The sequence below is a fragment of the Choristoneura fumiferana genome, chromosome 9 (genome assembly GCF_025370935.1).
Source record: "Choristoneura fumiferana chromosome 9, NRCan_CFum_1, whole genome shotgun sequence".
Lineage (NCBI taxonomy): Eukaryota > Metazoa > Arthropoda > Insecta > Lepidoptera > Tortricidae > Choristoneura > Choristoneura fumiferana.
The window spans coordinates 5,105,990-5,129,859 of NC_133480.1; the positions used below are offsets into that span (position 1 = coordinate 5,105,990).

Genomic DNA, 23,870 nt, shown 5'->3' on the forward strand with positions numbered 1-23,870 from the left:
GTGGGAGATCGCGCGCTGACCTGTCATGATTGTGTTTTTGCTGCAACTGTTTAGTAACAATCGACTTAAAGTTTCTTTTATGGTCACTCGTTTTTTCCTCGCTGTTTTGATACATGGGCAAGCGTGTGCGAATTTTTCTACCCATTAATATCTGACATGGCGAATCTATACCATCCCTAGGCGTACTTCTAAAATTTAATAGTCCCAAATGATAGTCCTGTCCCGATAATGCGCATTTTTTTATAATATTTTTAACTGTACGTACCGCCCGTTCACTTTTTCCATTGGACTTCGCGTACAGTGGTGACGAAGTGACATGAGCAATGTCCCACTTCAACACAAAGCTTTTGAATTCTTTTGAAGAATAGGCCGGTCCATTATCTGTGATTAATTCTATGGGAATTCCATGTCGGGCAAATTGCTCTTTCATAGCCATTATTACACACTGACTGTTTATGGAATTTAATTGGTTTACTTCTACGTAGTTGGAGAAGTAATCTACAAGAATCAAGTAGTATTTCTTGTTTAGCTCAAAAATATCAGATCCGACCTTATACCATGGGTCCATGGGCACGGGGTGCGGCAGCAGCGGCTCGCGCGGCGGCGCCGGCGCCAGCAGCGCACACGCGGCGCACTCGCGCACCGCGCGTTCCACGTCGCGCGACAGGCCCGGCCAGAACATGACGTCGCGCGCGCGCCGCTTGCACCTGTCGATACCCAAGTGCCCCTCGTGGATGCGGTTCAACATATCTGCGCGTAATGACTCTGGAATAAATATCTTATTGCTCTTTAATAATATACCATCTTCATAATGTATGCACTCTCGATATGGCCAAAAAATTCTAACGTCGTTATCGACGTCGTATTTAGTTTTTGGCCATCCTTTCTTGACGTAAGCGATGAGCTTGTGACTCAGTTTGTCGTTTTTGATGTGCTCTTTTACCATTTTTAATTTATTATCGCTAAATTGTACATGATTTAACACGAAGCACGTCTGCGCCTCCATTTGATCGTTCATCCGCTCATGCATCAGGTCCGGCAATGCCGCACGCGACAGAGTATCCGCTATGTACATATATTTGCCAGGGGTGTACGTCACCTGGAAGCTGTAGCTCTGTAAACGCAACCTCATACGCTGGAGTCGCGCGGGCACAGCCGACAATGTTTTTTTAAAAATCGCCTCGAGCGGTTTGTGGTCTGTTTGCACGGTAACGTCTCGTCTGCCAAATATATACTGATGGAACCGTTCGCAGGCGAAAACGATCGCTAACATCTCCTTTTCTATCTGTGCGTACCGCTGCTGCGTGTCGGTGAGCGTGCGCGAGGCGAACTCGACTGGGCGGCCGCCCTGCAGCAGCACGGCGCCCAATGCCGCCGCGCTCGCGTCCACCGACACCACCAGAGGCTGCTTCTCGCTATAAAGGGCCAGCACGGGCGCTGCCGCTATTTTTCCTTTTAATATACGTACCGCCTCAGAATGCTGCTCGTCCCACGTCCATTCCACATTTTTTTTTAGAAGATCTCTCAATATTTTTACATTTTCGGAATAGTTAGGTATAAATTTTGCTAAATAATTAACTACACCCAGAAACCGTTCCAGCGCCCGCCTGTCCTCTGGATCGGGCATGTCCATTATGGCCCTCACCTTGTCCTCGTCCGGTCTCATACCTCGCTGATCGAAAACGTGACCTAAGTATTTTATCTCCGAAACCGCGAATTTACATTTATCTTTATTAAATCTAATACCGATGTCTCGAGCCCTCTGTAATAACCTTTTGAGCCGCAAATCATGCTCCTCTTTTGTGGATCCCCAGACGATTATGTCATCAATGAATGAATCGGTACCTTCGAGATCCTCCAAATATTGCCTCACCTTCGCATGGAACATCTCCGGCGCACAGCTGATCCCGTATGGTAAGCGTAAAAATTGATACCTACCAAAAGGCGTATTGAAGGTGCAGAGGTCGGCGCTGGCGTCGCCAAGCTTGAGCATCCAGAAGCCGCAGCGCGCGTCCAGCACGCTGAAGAAGCGCGCGCCGCGCAGCCGCGCCGCCAGCTCGCTCACGGTGGGCAGCGCGAAGTGCGCGCGCCGCACCGCCCGATTCAAGTGCATGGGATCCAAGCATACGCGAATATCACCATTTTTTTTAGCTGCTAAAACAATAGCGTTCACCCAGGGTGTTGGGTGGCTGACCTTTCTCACCACTCCCAACTGTTCCATCCTAGCTAACTCGTCGCGTAATTTGTCTCGCATGCCTAACGGTATTCTTCGTACTGGACAAATCACAGGCGGAACATGCGGATCTACTATGATGTCATGCTTTCCTGGTAATTCTCCTAATCCGTGAAACAGATCTTTGTAATCGTTGACACTTAAAGCATCTACCCGTTGAATTACCCCGAGGTTTATGCAAGTATCCAAGCCCAAAATATTTTGACAACTCATATCAGCTATTACAAATTTTACTTTATGTACATTATTTTTATATTCAATATGTAAAACACATTCTCCTAGGATGGGCACTTGATTACCAGTATATGAAAATACTTTTTTATTAAATGGAAGTAGATCTACAATATTCAAACCCATGGTCGTATATTGGAACTTGGACAAAATGTTTAACATGGAGCCTGAATCTAATTTAAAATTAATTCTCTTACCGTTACAGTACAAAAATTCATTCCATTCCTTCGTCACATTTTTTCCACTATTTTTATTGTTAATTGCACTAACATACAGTACATCTACGTAAAGTTCATCATCATCCGAATTCTCCGCATAATCAGCAACCGATACACAATCCACGCGACCACCTTTGCCTCTCTTGGTACAGACCTTTGCAAAATGTCCGCGCGTATCACACACGTAGCACATTACGTTGGCCGCCGGACAGTACTCGGTGTCGCAGTACGGGCTGCCGCAGCGCGCACAGGGCGCTGCGCGCGGCGCCCGTAGGCCCGGCCGGGCACCCCGCGCGCCCCGCCGACCGCGCCCTCGGCGCCCGCGCCCGGCGCTTGCCCGCCCGACTGCGTCTACCTGTGTACTCGATGACGCGGACGCTTGAGCTTGTTCGATCTGGCGACCTTCTTCTGAAGACATCTCCTGCGCTTCACACACCTGTATCGCCTTCTCCAGCGTCAAGCCGTCCGTCCTGAGCAAGCGGTCTCTTACCACATTGCTAGAAATTCCGCAAACGAGTCGATCTCTTATTAGGCCGTCGTTCAATAACTCAAATTCACAACCTTGACTGAGTAGTTTTAACGCCGTTACATATTGACTCGCTGTTTCGCCGGGGTTCTGATTACGTGTAAAAAATTTAAAACGCAACATCGTAACATTCACTTTAGTGCCGAAGTGATTATCAAATTTTTTCTTGACACAATCAATGTCGTCGGCGCTTTCTTCCTTGGTATAAGTGAATGTGGAGAAAATCTCATACCCCTCGGCGCCAATGAGGTTGACCAGCAGACAAGCTTGCACATCCTTCGCCTCTTTGTTTACGCCCGATGCTTTCAAAAACACCGAAAATTGCTTCCACCATTTTTTCCATGCCTCGGCGCGCAACGCTGCGCTGCCCTCAACATTTAATTCTGGCGGAGGACGTGCGTGTTCCATATTCACTCGTTCGTTACTTTAACACGCAACGCAGTATAATATGAATAAATAGTGCACTTAACACTAACTTAATACGCGATTAATATATTTTAATCGATTTACTGCTGTCACCATGTAGTAAAACTCAGATGCGTGGTCAAACACTGGTTTATTGTATAGCTACCTTCAATATTCAATGCCACTAAGTATACCCACATACTTTACATTAAAACCATTATACAACAAATACGAGCCTAACTTATGGAATTTAGCGCTGTAAAATACAAAATTATACAAAATTTTTTTACAAAAAAGACTTTTCTAAAGCATTTGACTCGGTCAAATGGCCTAAACTCTGGAACACATTAACCGCAATGGGTGCTCCAAAACACTTAGTGCACCTTATCCGAAGACTGTATGAGGACGCCACAGCCTCGGTTCGGGCAGACGATATTCTTTCAAGCCACCTGCACCCCAGCGCCGGAGTCCGCCAGGGATGTATTATTTCTCCTCTTCTCTTTAATGTGTACACAGAACTCATAATGAGAATTACACTTGAAGAGTGGACTGATGGTATTTCAATTGGTGGTTTGAAGATTTCTAACCTAAGATATGCGGACGATACAACTCTGTTCGCTACTAGCCCTCGCCACATGGAAGAACTTCTCAGAAAAATGGAACGCGTCAGCCTCGACTTTGGACTTAAGATCAACCGTTGTAAGACAAAAATGATGATTGTCGATCGCATGAATAACAATTCACCAGAAATAGTAGAAATTGCGAATTGTGATGTGGTTCAATCGTACATTTATCTGGGAGCCTTAATCACGAATAGCGGTGGATGCGTCGACGAGGTGAAGAGACGTATGGCGATTGCTAGGTCTGCAATGGACAGGTTGAGGAAAATATGGAGGAGCCGCAACATTTATAGGTCAACAAAAATCCGACTTGTTCGAGCGCTCGTGTTCCCCATATTTCTCTACGCCGCAGAAACGTGGACGCTGCGTGAGGTGGAGCGAAGGAAGATAGACGCTCTAGAAATGTGGTGCTGGAGGAGAATGCTGGGAGTTTCATGGACTGAATTCCGTACCAATGAGTCCATACTCCAAGAACTCGGCATTAAACAGCGTCTATCGTCCATAGTGCAGTCTCGCATCCTTACTTTTTTCGGACACATATGTAGTAAAGGAGACGCAGCTATGGAGCGACTTGTGATCCAGGGGAAAGTCGAAGGCACTAGGCCACGAGGTAGATCGCCTATGAGATGGACAGACCAGGTGTTTAATACAAAATTATAATGGCAACACTGGTGTAGTCAGGTATTGATAACCGAATACGCATCTTCTTAAATCTCATTCCATCGTACGTACCAATTGCGTAGTATGCATACTATCTAATAAAATATAGATGTACATCTATATGTAAGTATATGTCAAACTTAGTTACCCTATAAAACTTTAGATGGCAGCTCTTTCCATACATGCAATTTGACCATAGAGTTGCCACTCTTTCTCATATACATTACTTTACTCTTTGAGTCAGTCTGCCTAACGAACCGCCATGAGCGTGTACCAATTTGTGTGTGATTTAATAAATTACTGTTTATTTCACTAAAAAGACCTTTCATTCAACGAAATAAATTATTCAAGTGGTCCATCGAAGGGATATTTATTGAAACAGTGCCTAAAATTCGTGAAAATTGTGTTGTGCGGTGTGCTCCCGAAGCTAACTGTTACGAGCATAAAACAGTCTTAACAAAGTGAAATACAACTTAAAAGTACATTTATTAATCAAAATACGCGTAAAACAGAAACTGTGCAACCAATACTTAAAAACTTTTCATAATTTCAAGAAGCATTGTGGAAAAGAGGTTATCTACAGTAGTACATGCGGTTCGGCACGACTCACTCACAACTCACTCGATCGAGTTGGGCGAGAAAAACGCCTCAACCAAACGAGAACAAAAACTACCGCATTCGAACTCATAGTAACGCTGCGAAACGTCAGAATGTCAACGACAGTGTCAGAAAAGATTCGCGGTGCGTAATCGAAGAATCGAAAATCTCAACATTTCTTCCAATTGCAAAAATTCCAGAAAAATGTCTGAAACTAATGATGAATTGAAGCGGCTGCGTGCAGCAGCAGGCCAGTGTAAGGCGCAAGTTACACGGGTCGAACATTACGTGACGGCCAATGAAAATGACACCACAGCGTCGACATTACAAATAATAACAAAAAGAATATCAGGTTTGGAAAAAACGCTGGAACAGTATAGAGAAATTCAGCTCAAAATAAATATCCTCGAAAACAAAACAGACGAAGCGGATTTTATGACCAACAATTTAGAAGATCGTTACTATCAACTGTGTGCCAAATTCGACAACCTTACGACGGCTAGAAATACATCACCGCCGCCACAAGTTCAACGCACAGGATCCAGCAAGCTGCCTCATCTGGAACTGCCAACATATACAGGAGAGGACATAACAAAATACAAACCATTCATTGAGTTGTTCACTGCAATCATTGACTGTGATGCCTCGCTAGCTCCAGTTCAAAAGCTGTATTACCTGAAAACGCACCTCAAAAAGGAAGCTGCTGCCCTGATAGAAGGACTTCCTCTATGTGACAGCTCTTATCAAGAAGCAAAAAGGCTTTTAAATGACAGATATGATAACCCTGCAGTGCTAATAACAAGCCATGTAAATCAGATTTTAGATTATCCAAACATGGCAAAAGGAACTGCTGCAAACCTTCGTGATTTTGTATCTCATGTGCGCCAGCACCTGGGTGCATTGAAAAACATGGAACAAGATATAGATGCTTGGGATATGCTGCTGCTACCAATTCTGATGCGCAAGTTGGATCAGTTTAGTGCAAGACAATATCACATGGATCGTAAAAAGGGTAATTTACCCACAGTGTCAGGTTTGCTGTCATATTTGGAAGAACGAGCATCCAGTTTTGAGGAGAGTCAAAAGCAGGTACCAGTCAGAAAGCCTTTCGAAAAATCACAGGTATCAATGCCAAATGTTGTGAAACAAAAAACAATAAAGTGTGTATACTGTCAGAACGAAAATCATAAACTGTTTGCTTGCCCTACTTTTAAGTTGGCTTCAGTTAATGATAGGATAAGCTTTGTGCAAGCAAACAATTTGTGTTTAATATGCATGAATAGGCACATCAAGAAATGTATTTTAAAGTTAAAATGTGTAACATGCAAGTCAAAAGAACACAACACTCTCCTTCATTTAAATGAGGAAGAGCGCAAAGAAATCAAACAAGATGCAATTGACAATATCAATATGCATAATAGCTTGCCTCACTGTACTGTCCTTTTGCCAACAACCAAATTAAAATTTTTATGTGAGGACGGTACTCACATATTCGCCAGGGGACTTCTTGACACTGGCAGTCAGTCATCTTTTATCACTCAAAGCTTGGTAGAAAAGCTAAAAATAAAAAATGTTCTTAAGAAGGACTTAAATATTGTAACATTGGGGCAAAAGAGCAGTCCAGTGCAGCAGGCTGTTATTATTAAAATTAGTAACTTTGATGACACATATAAAGAAAATGTGCTGTGTTCAATTGTAAACAAAATAACATGTCCTTTGCCACAACAACATATTGTCATGAATAGCATTTTGCCCCCCAGCTTGATGCTTGCAGATGATGGGTTCAATAACCCAGGTGAAATTGATGTGCTGTTGTCAGCTGATATATTCTTTAATTGCATTGTGCCGGGACAGTTTAAGATTGAAAATGGCCCGCTACTAATGAATACTAAATTTGGTTGGGTGGTATCAGGGAAAGTTAATAATGCATGTATGAAGGTTACTAACAACTGTGCTGTTACTTTACACTGCTCATTTAGCGAGCAGCAGTCTTTGTCTCAATTGGTAGAAAGGTTTTGGGAGACAGAAACGGCACCTTTGACTGCTGAAAAGGAAGAATCCCCCAATGAAAATGCAGCCCCAAGCGAAGAAGAAATTTGCGAAGCGGCCTTTAAAGCATCAACTACCTTAATAAATGGTAAGTTTCAAGTACAGCTACCTCTTAAGCAACCGATGCAATCATTGCAGCTAGGAAATTCATTTTCCATTGCCTATCAAAGACTGGAGCAACTGCATAAAAGGCTCTCAAATGATCAAGAATTGTTGTTTCAGTATTCTAAAGTCATAAAGGGTTACATAGACATGGGTCATGCAAAATTGTATGACATAAACAAGAGCAAAATACCATTTGAGGAGCTCTATTTCTTGTCCCACCACGCAGTGATACGTACGGACAAAAAGACAACTAAAGTTAGAGTCGTGTTTGATGGAAGCGCCAAAACAAATGCTAATACCTCATTAAATGATGTACTATACAATGGCAAAATAGATCAAAGAGATCTCTTTGACATACTGCTAAAGTTTCGCACATATGAGTATGTATTTGTCACTGACATAAAAAATATGTTCAGAAGCATAGATTTGCATCCTTCGCAAAGATACCTTCAGAATATTCTCTGGAAAGAAAAACCAGCTGATCCCATCATATGTTTACAGCTCAGCACGGTGACATTTGGCCTGAAAAGTTCCAGTTACCTGGCAACACGGTGCTTGAAGATGCTGGCAGACCAGAATGAGAAAGAGTATCCACTAGCTGCTCAGGTTTTGAGAGAAAACACGTATGTAGACGACATTTTATCGGGTTCTACAACTTCTCTTCAACATGCCATTGAGGTAAGGGATCAAACTATTGCTTTATTAACCAAAGGGAGCTTAGAGTTGCACAAATGGGCGGCTAGCCATCCGGACCTATTACAAAATATACCAGCCACCAAACAACACTTTGACAGTGTTGAATTGCAAGGACAGCATGTTGTATTAAAAGCTCTAGGCATTTCCTATGACATAAAAAGTGACAACTTCAAAATACACTTTTCAAACGGGCAAGAAAATTTTAAATGGTCTAAAAGATCGGTATTGAGTTGTATTGGTAGCATGTTTGATCCGCTTGGTATAGTTGCACCCATCATTTTAAAGGGAAAGCTATTCCTGCAAATGTTATGGCAAATGAAAAAGGACTGGGATGATACTTTACCTGATGACTTTCTGCAAAACTGGAATGCTTTTTATTCCAAGCTCTCGGTGATGGAACCTATATTTGTCAATAGGAACTTAAAAATTAAAAATGCAAGTAATGTTCAATTAATGGGTTTCTGTGACGCTTCACAAGCAGCTTACGGCTGCTGCATTTATGTACGAGCTTGTCATGCAGGGGAAACACATGTAAACTTGTTGTGTGCTAAGTCACGTGTTGCCTCTGCTAAGCAAAAACTAACAATACCAAAGCTCGAAATCTCGAGTGCATGCCTATTAGCTAATCTTATATCAAAGGTTAAAGAAATAATAAATATCCAAGACATAATGTTATTCACAGACTCAATGGTGGCCTTAGCCTGGATAAAGGCAAGGTACAATAAGCATGATGTTTTTGTAAAAAATAGAGTTCATGAAATAAATAACATTACTTCCTTGGACGCATGGCATCACATTGCAGGAGCGGATAATCCAGCAGACCTAGTGTCCAGGGGAGTTGATCCAAGCACATTGGTCACATCTACACTTTGGTGGCACGGCCCTGAATTTTTAAAAGAAAACATATTTACAGTCCACTGCCAAAACTCTATGTGTGATAACATGGAGTGTCAAAAAGCTTTAAAGCTAGAATTTAATGATTCAACAGGAAATCCTGACATTGAGAGTGTGGCTGTGACTTGCAGTGCCTTGGATCAACATGAAGCTCTACAAATTTTTGAAAAATGTTCAAATATTTTGCGACTACAACGCATAATTGCGGTAATTTATAGATTTTACAATAATTGTAAAAGCAAAAGCAATAAGATGTTACAAAAACCCAATGAATCACATGTTAAATTAATTTATACTGTAAGTGAGTTGCGGCATGCTATGTTAAAAATTGTTATGTACATTCAAAACAATCACTTTCAAAAAGAATTTAATAAACTAAATAAGGGTAAACATATCGATGGATCGCTGTCTAACCTGTCGCTGTTTATAGATGTAAATGGAGCGCTGAGAGTAGGAGGTAGAGTCGAAAATGCCAAAGTCCCTTATAATCAGCGACATCCCCTTTTAATGCCAGGTGATTGCAATGTGACCAAACTTATGATTGAATATGAGCACAGCATAAATTTACTTCATGGAGGTGCAAAAACAACATTTTACAATTTATCTTTGAGATACTGGATTGTTGGTGGGATTCGTCAAATAAAAAAGGTGATACATAGGTGCATAGGTTGTTTTAAATTAAAAGCAGAAGCATCTAAGCAACTCATGGGTTCGCTACCACATGACAGGGTTAACCAAGCTTCTCCTTTTCTTTTAAAAGGTGAGTTTAAAGTTTTGTGATGCTTTTGGATTGATTCCAAGAGACATCTTTGATTATGGTCTAGATATACTACTCTTTGTGTAGATAGCACACCCAGCTCACGATCATACTTGAAGAAAAAGTTTTCTACCAACCATTTGATTACGTCACACTCTTTATGGTAAGTTATACCATCTAACTCCACGTGTGTATTACACAGTGGACAAGTTGGTGTTGGTTCTCGTGGTTTGGTAAAAATCATTGCCTTCACTTCGTTTTGATTCAATTCGGCCTCTGAGAATACTCGCGCGAGTACTCGTCTGGGATTTTCCTTAATATGAATCCTTTTGTCACCTTTAACCTTTGAGAAGAGATTTAGCTTTGCGGAAGCTGTCTCCCTCGGGTTGTGCGAGAATGATAATAAAATCAGACTCTGTGACATATTGTCATCTAGCTCATAGAACGAGACGACTTTTCTAACCCGTGCAGCGCCCAGTGATGGGTGTTTTTCTGCAGGATTCACTACCCATAATCCATTAGTAAGTGGGTCAACTCACATTTCTGGCTTACTGTAGTGGTCGCTTATGCGCGCTAGTTCACGTTCTTTGATGCGTTCAACCATCATAACACTTAAGATACTTTTTAAAATATCTCTTCTGTCAGACGTCTTCGAATGCTTCCGAACAGCTTGTTCGCAAATAGCGGTTATGTGCTTTGCAGTAGCTTTCATATCAATCTTCTCTTTGGATGTCAATAGCGACAAATCCCAGAGTCTTCAAATTAGCTGCTGCTAGGCTATTCAAGACTTTGTGATATTTTGAGATTGATTGGACAGTTGGATTCGGTACGATAAATTCGCCATAAGGCGTATCCATCTTTATCGAGTCTTTAACTGCCATGTCCTCTATCACGGTCATGAATTCATTAGACTGCACTGGTGAAGTGTTTAGTCTAATGTTAACTTTTGAGTCATCGTCGTAAGACTCAGCGAGAGTTACAAGATCGTGGAATCCTTTGGACGCATTTAGCGCAGATCTAACTCGAGATTCTAAACTCTCTAAGTAGAGTTGCGGCTCTATGTCCTGAGTACCTCCATCCAGTAAATCCTGACTGGGAATTACAGTTATGTCGTCAAAAGCGAAGAACATTTGTTCTTCTTTTGTCAAGCTTGAACTTGACTCCGTTTCCGGTGGTGTTGTTTTGGATGTTGTTTGTTTGATTTCCATTTTGTTTGTTGGTGGTATTTTCAAAATATTCTCTTTAGCTTCGGCGTAGAATAAATTGGTAAATGGAGCGCTGAGAGTAGGAGGTAGAGTCGAAAATGCCAAAGTCCCTTATAATCAGCGACATCCCCTTTTAATGCCAGGTGATTGCAATGTGACCAAACTTATGATTGAATATGAGCACAGCATAAATTTACTTCATGGAGGTGCAAAAACAACATGTTACAATTTATCTTTGAGATACTGGATTGTTGGTGGGATTCGTCAAATAAAAAAGGTGATACATAGGTGCATAGGTTGTTTTAAATTAAAAGCAGAAGCATCTAAGCAACTCATGGGTTCGCTACCACATGACAGGGTTAACCAAGCTTCTCCTTTTCTTTTAAAAGGTGAGTTTAAAGTTTTGTGATGCTTTTGGATTGATTCCAAGAGACATCTTTGATTATGGTCTAGATATACTACTCTTTGTGTAGATAGCACACCCAGCTCACGATCATACTTGAAGAAAAAGTTTTCTACCAACCATTTGATTACGTCACACTCTTTATGGTAAGTTATACCATCTAACTCCACGTGTATATTACACAGTGGACAAGTTGGTGTTGGTTCTCGTGGTTTGGTAAAAATCATTGCCTTCACTTCGTTTTGATTCAATTCGGCCTCTGAGAATACTCGCGCGAGTACTCGTCTGGGATTTTCCTTAATATGAATCCTTTTGTCACCTTTAACCTTTGAGAAGAGATTTAGCTTTGCGGAAGCTGTCTCCCTCGGGTTGTGCGAGAATGATAATAAAATCAGACTCTGTGACATATTGTCATCTAGCTCATAGAACGAGACGACTTTTCTAACCCGTGCAGCGCCCAGTGATGGGTGTTTTTCTGCAGGATTCACTACCCATAATCCATTAGTAAGTGGGTCAACTCACATTTCTGGCTTACTGTAGTGGTCGCTTATGCGCGCAAGTTCACGTTCTTTGATGCGTTCAACCATCATAACACTTAAGATACTTTTTAAAATATCTCTTCTGTCAGACGTCTTCGAATGCTTCCGAACAGCTTGTTCGCAAATAGCGGTTATGTGCTTTGCAGTAGCTTTCATATCAATCTTCTCTTTGGATGTCAATAGCGACAAATCCCAGAGAGTCTTCAAATTAGCTGCTGCTAGGCTATTCAAGACTTTGTGATATTTTGAGATTGATTGGACAGTTGGATTCGGTACGATAAATTCGCCATAAGGCGTATCCATCTTTATCGAGTCTTTAACTGCCATGTCCTCTATCACGGTCATGAATTCATTAGACTGCACTGGTGAAGTGTTTAGTCTAATGTTAACTTTTGAGTCATCGTCGTAAGACTCAGCGAGAGTTACAAGATCGTGGAATCCTTTGGACGCATTTAGCGCAGATCTAACTCGAGATTCTAAACTCTCTAAGTAGAGTTGCGGCTCTATGTCCTGAGTACCTCCATCCAGTAAATCCTGACTGGGAATTACAGTTATGTCGTCAAAAGCGAAGAACATTTGTTCTTCTTTTGTCAAGCTTGAACTTGACTCCGTTTCCGGTGGTGTTGTTTTGGATGTTGTTTGTTTGTTTTCCATTTTGTTTGTTGGTGGTATTTTCAAAATATTCTCTTTAGCTTCGGCGTAGAATAAATTGGTAAATGGAGCGCTGAGAGTAGGAGGTAGAGTCGAAAATGCCAAAGTCCCTTATAATCAGCGACATCCCCTTTTAATGCCAGGTGATTGCAATGTGACCAAACTTATGATTGAATATGAGCACAGCATAAATTTACTTCATGGAGGTGCAAAAACAACATTTTACAATTTATCTTTGAGATACTGGATTGTTGGTGGGATTCGTCAAATAAAAAAGGTGATACATAGGTGCATAGGTTGTTTTAAATTAAAAGCAGAAGCATCTAAGCAACTCATGGGTTCGCTACCACATGACAGGGTTAACCAAGCTTCTCCTTTTCTTTTAAAAGGTGAGTTTAAAGTTTTGTGATGCTTTTGGATTGATTCCAAGAGACATCTTTGATTATGGTCTAGATATACTACTCTTTGTGTAGATAGCACACCCAGCTCACGATCATACTTGAAGAAAAAGTTTTCTACCAACCATTTGATTACGTCACACTCTTTATGGTAAGTTATACCATCTAACTCCACGTGTGTATTACACAGTGGACAAGTTGGTGTTGGTTCTCGTGGTTTGGTAAAAATCATTGCCTTCACTTCGTTTTGATTCAATTCGGCCTCTGAGAATACTCGCGCGAGTACTCGTCTGGGATTTTCCTTAATATGAATCCTTTTGTCACCTTTAACCTTTGAGAAGAGATTTAGCTTTGCGGAAGCTGTCTCCCTCGGGTTGTGCGAGAATGATAATAAAATCAGACTCTGTGACATATTGTCATCTAGCTCATAGAACGAGACGACTTTTCTAACCCGTGCAGCGCCCAGTGATGGGTGTTTTTCTGCAGGATTCACTACCCATAATCCATTAGTAAGTGGGTCAACTCACATTTCTGGCTTACTGTAGTGGTCGCTTATGCGCGCTAGTTCACGTTCTTTGATGCGTTCAACCATCATAACACTTAAGATACTTTTTAAAATATCTCTTCTGTCAGACGTCTTCGAATGCTTCCGAACAGCTTGTTCGCAAATAGCGGTTATGTGCTTTGCAGTAGCTTTCATATCAATCTTCTCTTTGGATGTCAATAGCGACAAATCCCAGAGAGTCTTCAAATTAGCTGCTGCTAGGCTATTCAAGACTTTGTGATATTTTGAGATTGATTGGACAGTTGGATTCGGTACGATAAATTCGCCATAAGGCGTATCCATCTTTATCGAGTCTTTAACTGCCATGTCCTCTATCACGGTCATGAATTCATTAGACTGCACTGGTGAAGTGTTTAGTCTAATGTTAACTTTTGAGTCATCGTCGTAAGACTCAGCGAGAGTTACAAGATCGTGGAATCCTTTGGACGCATTTAGCGCAGATCTAACTCGAGATTCTAAACTCTCTAAGTAGAGTTGCGGCTCTATGTCCTGAGTACCTCCATCCAGTAAATCATGACTGGGAATTACAGTTATGTCGTCAAAAGCGAAGAACATTTGTTCTTCTTTTGTCAAGCTTGAACTTGACTCCGTTTCCGGTGGTGTTGTTTTGGATGTTGTTTGTTTGTTTTCCATTTTGTTTGTTGGTGGTATTTTCAAAATATTCTCTTTAGCTTCGGCGTAGAATAAATTGGTAAATGGAGCGCTGAGAGTAGGAGGTAGAGTCGAAAATGCCAAAGTCCCTTATAATCAGCGACATCCCCTTTTAATGCCAGGTGATTGCAATGTGACCAAACTTATGATTGAATATGAGCACAGCATAAATTTACTTCATGGAGGTGCAAAAACAACATTTTACAATTTATCTTTGAGATACTGGATTGTTGGTGGGATTCGTCAAATAAAAAAGGTGATACATAGGTGCATAGGTTGTTTTAAATTAAAAGCAGAAGCATCTAAGCAACCCATGGGTTCGCTACCACATGACAGGGTTAACCAAGCTTCTCCTTTTCTTTTAAAAGGTGAGTTTAAAGTTTTGTGATGCTTTTGGATTGATTCCAAGAGACATCTTTGATTATGGTCTAGATATACTACTCTTTGTGTAGATAGCACACCCAGCTCACGATCATACTTGAAGAAAAAGTTTTCTACCAACCATTTGATTACGTCACACTCTTTATGGTAAGTTATACCATCTAACTCCACGTGTGTATTACACAGTGGACAAGTTGGTGTTGGTTCTCGTGGTTTGGTAAAAATCATTGCCTTCACTTCGTTTTGATTCAATTCGGCCTCTGAGAATACTCGCGCGAGTACTCGTCTGGGATTTTCCTTAATATGAATCCTTTTGTCACCTTTAACCTTTGAGAAGAGATTTAGCTTTGCGGAAGCTGTCTCCCTCGGGTTGTGCGAGAATGATAATAAAATCAGACTCTGTGACATATTGTCATCTAGCTCATAGAACGAGACGACTTTTCTAACCCGTGCAGCGCCCAGTGATGGGTGTTTTTCTGCAGGATTCACTACCCATAATCCATTAGTAAGTGGGTCAACCCACATTTCTGGCTTACTGTAGTGGTCGCTTATGCGCGCAAGTTCACGTTCTTTGATGCGTTCAACCATCATAACACTTAAGATACTTTTTAAAATATCTCTTCTGTCAGACGTCTTCGAATGCTTCCGAACAGCTTGTTCGCAAATAGCGGTTATGTGCTTTGCAGTAGCTTTCATATCAATCTTCTCTTTGGATGTCAATAGCGACAAATCCCAGAGAGTCTTCAAATTAGCTGCTGCTAGGCTATTCAAGACTTTGTGATATTTTGAGATTGATTGGACAGTTGGATTCGGTACGATAAATTCGCCATAAGGCGTATCCATCTTTATCGAGTCTTTAACTGCCATGTCCTCTATCACGGTCATGAATTCATTAGACTGCACTGGTGAAGTGTTTAGTCTAATGTTAACTTTTGAGTCATCGTCGTAAGACTCAGCGAGAGTTACAAGATCGTGGAACCCTTTGGACGCATTTAGCGCAGATCTAACTCGAGATTCTAAACTCTCTAAGTAGAGTTGCGGCTCTATGTCCTGAGTACCTCCATCCAGTAAATCATGACTGGGAATTACAGTTATGTCGTCAAAAGCGAAGAACATTTGTTCTTCTTTTGTCAAGCTTGAACTTGACTCCGTTTCCGGTGGTGTTGTTTTGGATGTTGTTTGTTTGTTTTCCATTTTGTTTGTTGGTGGTATTTTCAAAATATTCTCTTTAGCTTCGGCGTAGAATAAATTGGTAAATGGAGCGCTGAGAGTAGGAGGTAGAGTCGAAAATGCCAAAGTCCCTTATAATCAGCGACATCCCCTTTTAATGCCAGGTGATTGCAATGTGACCAAACTTATGATTGAATATGAGCACAGCATAAATTTACTTCATGGAGGTGCAAAAACAACATTTTACAATTTATCTTTGAGATACTGGATTGTTGGTGGGATTCGTCAAATAAAAAAGGTGATACATAGGTGCATACGTTGTTTTAAATTAAAAGCAGAAGCATCTAAGCAACTCATGGGTTCGCTACCACATGACAGGGTTAACCAAGCTTCTCCTTTTCAAACTGTAGGCGTTGACTACTGCGGACCATTTGACATCAAACAGTCCAGCATTAGAAAATCGATAATAACTAAAGGCTATGTTGTTCTATTTGTATGTTTTTGTACAAAAGCAATACATTTAGAATTGGTATTGGACCTAACGAGCGATGCTTTCTTGGCAGCTCTTAAAAGATTCATAAGCCGTAGAGGACTCCCTAGTAAAATTTATTGTGACAATGCAACTAATTTCAAAGGCTGTAACAATCAGCTAAATGAATTGTATAAAATGTGCAAGGATAAAGACAGCACTTTTAAAATCGTTAATTTTGCAACACAAAAAGGGGTAGAGTTTAAGTATATACCTGCATATTCCCCAACATGGGGAGGTCTATGGGAAGCGGGGGTCCGTAGTACAAAACATCACCTACGCCGTGTTATAGGAAAAATCTCACTTACTTACGAAGAATTTCAAACAGTACTAATTCAAGTAGAAGGTGTGTTAAATTCACGACCTTTGGCTCCCATAACAAGAGACGGTCAAGATTTCTCATGTCTAACGCCGGGGCACTTTTTGATAGGTAGACAGTTAAATGTGGTCCCAGAATTGGATTATACCTCTACTCCGACCAACAGACTAAAACTATGGAAGTTGACCACTCGATGCGTACAACAGTTTTGGAATGTTTGGTCAAAAACTTACCTGAATCAGCTGCAGAGCAAGCCAAAATGGCGGCAGCCACATAAAAACATTGAAAAGGGGCAGTTAGTACTCATTCACGAAAATACCGCGCCCCTGACGTGGCCTTTAGCCATAGTGTCTGACATATACCCTGGAAAAGATGGTAGAGTCCGCTTGGTAAAGTTGCGACTCCCTAATAAGTCGGAAAAATGTATGGCAATCAACAAAATTTCATTGCTACCCTTTTATGATGATGATTGATTTTCAAATTGTAAAACAGTGTCATTTTTAATATAGCATGGTGCAAGTAAATCTTAACAGAAACATTTGAAAAATATAATTAAAAGGTCCTAATTAAAGTAAAATAATGCAAGATGTTTATTCACATTCTTTATTTAGAAGTCATATTAACATGATAAACTTAAATATTTTAAACTAGACTTATATTATTCTAACAATTAATTTATATTAAAAAATACTACACCTTATTAAATAAAAAGTAAAATGGGTACTTACCTTGTTACCTTACCTGTATATTTATCTAGTTACCTTACTGGTATACTTACCTTGTTACCTTACCTGTATATTTACCTAGTTACCTTACTGGTATACTTACCTTGTTACCTTACCTGTATACTTACCTTGTTATCTTACCTGTATATTTACCTAGTTACCTTACTGGTATACTTACCTTGTTATCTTACCTGTGTACACTTACCTTTTTACTATTAGTAAACTAATAACTATTATTAAAGAAAACCAGAATTTCAATTATCAAGGTACAATAAGTGAGATTATAACTTAATTAAATAACTTTAAGAAATAATTAGAGTTCGGTACTTCACCTTGAATAGTTATTAAGTTTGATTGCCCCGGGTACTTGTTTAATACAAAATTATAATGGCAACACTGGTGTAGTCAGTCTGCCTAACGAACCGCCATGAGCGTGTACCAATTTGTGTGTGATTTAATAAATTACTGTTTATTTCACTAAAAAGACCTTTCATTCAACGAAATAAATTATTCACCAGGTCAAAGCAGCAATAGAAGGACCACTACACGCAAGCATAAGGAAGGCGGCTGTCAGGGAGGAATGGAGGCGTATTGTTAAGCTTGCTACCAGCACCTAGAAAATGATGACCACGACCACTCTGTCAAGAGTGAAACGACGAAGAAGAAGATACAAAAAAATAATAGGTACACAAAAAGACATATAAAATACACAAAAGTTACATAAAAAAAACTAGGGATTTTTGAAACTCGTTTTCGTCGCTACCCTAAAACACGCAGGAACATCTGCTGGTGCTTAGCAGGCACTTGGAGTCTAAATGAGCTGAAATTTTTAGGCCCTTTGAGACTCGAGCGGGAGGATAGACAGCTTTAGCTTTATCGAAAATACAAACTGAGACATGGATGCACAGAAAAACCAAAAAAAGAGACCAGCGCTGGGAATCGAACCCAGGTCCTCAGCAATCCGTGCTGCGTGCTATAACCCCTACACCACCGCTGGACAGGAATTTAGACACGAATTTTTCCTATGCATACATATCTCAGGTTGCTTATTTCTACTACGCTACTTTAGCGCTGGTCTCTTTTTCTGGTTTTTCTGTGCATCCATGTCTCAGTTTGTATTTTCGATATGGTTTCACGGGATACCCGTAAAAGTAACAAATTTGGAGTTGAAATAAAAAATACAAAAAGACTCCAAATAACCAATCATAGCTTTAGCTTTATCTATTGGATGGCAAGAATAAGAAATAAATGAAGCAAGCTTAAGATGGTTCAAAAAGGTCCTTTCTGTGCTGCTTCTTGACGTCTTGACGGATACTGGCTTGTACTGTATATAATTATAATCTATCCATTGCCAATAACCATAGTACTTATAATAAAACTGGTACATTGTTTTCTTTAATTTGTAAACTTACTCTAGACATTTGGCTACATTTATTTTTAGTCTATTTAGATAATTAATTAACAGTCAGTCCATTACAAAGATGAGTACCTTAGTAATCAAATTATTTTTTATTTTTTGTTTTGCAAACCTATTCTCGTATTTACATCCATGGAAATTATTAAAATTGTTTACTTGACTAATTACTAGACATCTAGTGCACTAATTCCTCTTCACACATCTAACTGTTGGGCACAGGTCTCCTTTTAGATTGAGATAGTTTAGACTGCAGTTCCCGTGCGCACAGAGTCGAATTGAGAACTTCATACATAACTATAATCGTATTGCTTCATAGGTTTATGTATGTTTACACACAAAATTTTCCTCTACCCGAAAGCTAATGGTACCGCATACAAAGTCAAATTTTCGACTTAAATAGTAGATTAATAATTGAATTGACTCTAGTAGTAATTTTCTAATACTATAATACTCTCATCGCAAATTCAGCAAAAATATTCACCATTTCCGTATGCTATTTTCACAAAATGTGAGTTCAAAAATCCTCTCTCATTGCTGAACTAAGCTTTCGAAAACAGCATAGAAAACTGAACCTAGTTCATATGTAGTATTAAAGGTGGATTTTGAACAGTCTAGCAATGTTGATTCCCCGGCAGACAGCTTAATGACGTCCACTCGAGAGCTGAAACCGAACTCTGATGAATTTTCAAACGATAGCCAGGGGGGCTACTACGAAATTAGTAAATCGAAGTTCAGATCATACCGTCCCTCTCACTCTCGTATTAAATAATATAAGCGTCAGCGGGATGGCACGAGACGAAGTTGAATTTTGCACTTCGTAGTATAGGGCCAGTCTCCAATACCTCGTTTCGAATGGAAATTAAGCCGCTTTGAACATTGCTTTGTTATGTTACTATCGACACAATAACTCACTTATTCAGTGCAATACGCTGTATTTTACTATTTATAGGCGAATAAAATTAGATTTTTTTGAAGAATTAATTTCTAGCTAGCTGGAAATCGTTTTAATACCCTCGTTATCCGCGTTTGCCCCTTTCCAGGAGGTGTGCGTAACTTTTGAGACGGAAAATTGAGATGTCTTTAAAACGAGAAATTGTATTCTCTACGACATTTTAATCATGGGTTTTTCAACTGGGGTAATCTGTTTCAAAGACATTATAAAGTTAAGCTAAGAACATGTCTTATAAAAAACTTTTTAACAAAAAAAAACCGCCGTAAAAACTGTAAGCTAAAAACTAAACCTTTTTTATTTAACATTAATCTAAGTATCAGTTTGAAGTCGGTGCCTCAGCACGAGCCAGGAGGAGTGATAGAAGCCCATCAGGCAGATGACTGAAGGTCCACTCCTGCTGGCTAGTGCTGAGGCACCGACTTCAAACTGGTATTAGTTATTCTGTGCTGGTACCTAGATTAATGCTCAATAAAAAAGGTTGTTTTTTGCTTTTCTGTTTTTGGCAGTTTAATTATTTTGTTAAAAAGTTTTATATAAGATAATTATGTTCTTAACCCTTTCCAATAATAAAATAATTATCAAAATCGAACTACTTGGTAAAAAAATATGCGTGATGTGATAATTCATAAAAAAAATATACGCGTCGACTTGAGAACCTCCTATGTTTTTTCGTCGGTTAAAAGGAATGTTAAGTTATAAAATACTGTTTTGGAGACTAAAAGGGGTGTCCGTGGTTATGTTTGGGTTAGAAAAATTATAAATGTAAGTCGAAATGTATCTCTACAAGCACACTTGTGCAGAGATATAAGGTGAGTCGGGGCAAGCGCGCTTGCAGGGGGTAAACGTAGGCGCCATTAAAATATCGAAAAGTATCATAAGCACTATTAACGGCATCTCACAACCACGCACCTAAGACCTGTAAGATGTCGTTAGTAGTATAATATCAATACTTTTCGATATATTAATAGTAGGCGCGCTTACCCCGCTGACCTTAAGTAATAATTACACTCATTTCGACTTAACACATTTATAAATTTGCTAAGCCAAACATAACCACGGCGGCCAACCTTTGTCTTCAAAAATATTCTTTTATAACTTATATTATAAGACATGATTAGAGCCTTTGATGTTCCCCTCAATACCGTCAAGTACAAACAAGATCTTCAAAAGAAACAAAAAGTTACAGAGAAATCAAAAAATCTCGCATAAAGGACTTCTTTTTTTAAAGCTCCGGGGTCTCATTACTTGGGCCCTTAGGCCAGAGACAAGGGTGTTACGTTTGAGTAGGTATTTGTACATCATTATTTTTATAAGATAAGATATAGTTTTGTAAAAAATATTTTAAGTGTAATGAAGGCGTTCTTCATTACGTATAACGTTGTGTATTTTTGTCAGGTCTCTATTAAAGCCATTTATATACAAAAAATACCAAACTCCGTTGCACGCGGCTTCGGCCCCGTTTAAAAATTTGAGCAGTTTTATAACTAATTTTTAGTGTTCCAAAGCCAAGTGGCAAAAAACGGAACCCTTATGGATTCGTCATGTCTCTCTGTCCGTCCGTATGTCACAGCCACTTTTTTCCGAAACTATAAGAACTATACTGTTGAAACTTGGTAAGTAGATGTATTCTGTGAACCGCATTAAGATTTTTACACAAAAATAGAAAAAAAAAAACAATCAAGTTTGGGGATTCCCCATACTTAGAACTGAAATTCAACAATTTTGATTTCATCAAACTCATACGTCCCTATGGGGTATCTATGAATAGGTCTTCAAAAATGATATTAAGGTTTTTAATATCATTTTTTCAAAGTGGTAAAGTGGTAAGTGGTGGTAATTTCCAAATAATAATTTCCAAAGTGGTAAAACGTGTGTGTCCCCCCCCTCTGTAATTTCTAAAATACGAGAATGATAAAACTAAAAAATATGTATGATGTACATGCAAACCATGCAAACTTCCACCGAAAATTGGTTTGAACGGGAAGTAAGTAGTTTTTATAACTCATTCACTGCCACCGACGCATATATGCGTTTTTGGAACTTCCCCCCAGTGCCGCTGTCAAAATTATTCATACATTTTGAACGCACATGTGCGTCGGTGGCACCTGTGGTCAGTCAAGTCAAGTCAGGTGGCAGTGAATGCGTTAATACGTCATAAATCGTAAAGGACACTTTTAATTATGTTACTTGCTGCTACGGAACCCTTCAAGGGCGAGTCCGACTCGCACTTGGCCGCTTTTTTGTATTATAACCAGAGAGCGGAATTTTCATGGCACTTTTTGACCTGTCATAGTGACTTCTCACTTATCCACTTCCGATTTACGATACATGATGTCTTAATGGCAGCCATCCTTTCTTTTCTTTTCTTTTTTTCTCAGAGCCTCTTCGCTTTTTCATAAAAAGAAAGTGAAACGGTAATTAGACGGGTGCACAGTAAAATGAGAATAACCGACCTAAGTGTAACAAATAAGTACCTACCTACAATTGTTTCGTTTCTCGTATTACCACGGAGTCCACGGAGGCACTTACGTAATTGAAATTTATGGATGCTATTTAATAAAAGTTTCAGAAGTACCAACCGTAAATCAGAATAAGGGAAGTTATAGGTACGAGCGAGAGCGTAAAAACATGCCGCAGTAGTATTAATCATAAAACAGAGTTCATGGTAAAAGTGATTAACTAACATTCGTATAGGTGAAAAACTCATTTGGTATTATTTTATAACGAGGAGACGCAGGGAGCCACCTTTATGGCCCCCTGTCCAATAGTAGCGATTTTTTTTGTTTATTTATTAATATTAGCACACACATAACAATATAATATTTACAGTACGCCAAACTGTAAAATTCTTTATGTCATCTATGGGATATCTATTCATAAAAAATAGATTTTTCATTTCTCATGCTCGTAACGTTCATGTTTATGCTAAATCTAGGTGACATAAAATGACTTATTATGCTCTAGTGGATAAAGTAAAATCTTCTTCTAAGACCAAGGTTGTCAACAGCCACAAAAAAAGTTTCTACATATTTTTGTAATAATTTTTAATTTATATAAAACTAAAATAACTAGAAAATATAAGTTTATGGGTAATACTGCATGAAAAATAAAAGTTACCTACATAGAAAGTAAAGAATTGCTTCCACTGTTGCTATTTCATTTCCTCGCAATCGAAGTGAAAAGCAGTGTTAAACTCGAGCATTAAACCCATTTTCCCTTCGACTTGTCTATCCACCCTCGCCGTATCTTCTCGGGTGGCTATATGAACGTCTTGGGTAAAATGGCTCGTTTTATGCTCTTGTTGTGCAATCTACTATTTAAGATTAGAATAATTTATTTTGAACATGAAACCGTGAGACTTACTCATATTTTAATGAAATAATACCGGATAACACATTGTTTAATTTCGAGTTTAGATCTGAAACGATTTCCAAATTATACTTCATTCTCAGTACATTAATATGAAACAAATAACACGCTGTGCGTTTTGCCGTTTTACTACTATGAATCCCATTTAATAACTTATTTCGTCCAAAGAATTACCTACCTACGTTTCAGTTTTAAACAGTATAGGTATCTTCCTTATACAAATTTTATAAGAACAAGTCTTTAACAGCTAGATATAAATGAACTAACAAGAATTAGCAGGCATCAATAACATTATGAATAATACATTCAACGACGCAAAAGACGTTTCGTCTATTGAAGTTGTATGGCACATGACGCCTTTCGCTTTTGATACTTTTTAAGTCTTTACGGATAGGGCCACGTGGATTAAAGCCACTTTTATCTTTTATTAATTGAATACTACTGAAATCAATACGCTGAAACGTTCTATTCTTATTTAAGTAATTTATTGTGTTGATAGAACTTTCTGAGTAGGTAGCTACTAGTATCAAGGTGAAAATTACCTAATTTCAACCAATAATGTTTTGATAATAAAACTATACCAAAACTAATGGATTACAAACGTG

At 39.3% G+C, this 23,870-nt stretch overlaps 2 protein-coding genes across 2 annotated transcripts; one reads left to right on the plus strand and one right to left on the minus strand.

Annotated features, from left to right (window-relative positions):
- Positions 1–2,555: 2,555 nt before the first annotated feature.
- LOC141431478 (uncharacterized) lies at positions 2,556–3,616 on the minus strand. Its single transcript, XM_074092667.1, has 2 exons — positions 2,739–3,616; positions 2,556–2,571 (listed from the first exon to the last, which is right to left on the minus strand). Exons 1-2 carry the CDS (start codon positions 3,614–3,616, stop codon positions 2,556–2,558), a joined length of 894 nt encoding a protein of 297 aa, XP_073948768.1.
- Positions 3,617–6,967: 3,351 nt separating this feature from the next.
- Positions 6,968–10,695, plus strand: LOC141431027 (uncharacterized). Its single transcript, XM_074091991.1, has 2 exons — positions 6,968–7,627; positions 8,146–10,695. The coding sequence occupies exons 1-2, from the start codon at positions 7,228–7,230 to the stop codon at positions 8,223–8,225; spliced, it is 480 nt and encodes a 159-aa protein (XP_073948092.1). The 5' UTR covers positions 6,968–7,227; the 3' UTR covers positions 8,226–10,695.
- Positions 10,696–23,870: the final 13,175 nt, after the last annotated feature.

Bases quoted from the DNA above. Each gene is read 5' to 3' on its own strand.
- LOC141431478 (XM_074092667.1), bottom strand. From the start codon at position 3,616: ATGGAACACGCACGTCCTCCGCCAGAATTAAATGTTGAGGGCAGCGCA.
- LOC141431027 (XM_074091991.1), top strand. From the start codon at position 7,228: ATGAATAGCATTTTGCCCCCCAGCTTGATGCTTGCAGATGATGGGTTC. The intron at 7,628-8,145 runs GTAAGTTTCAAG...ATATGTTTACAG, and splicing joins ATCAACTACCTTAATAAATG to CTCAGCACGGTGACATTTGG.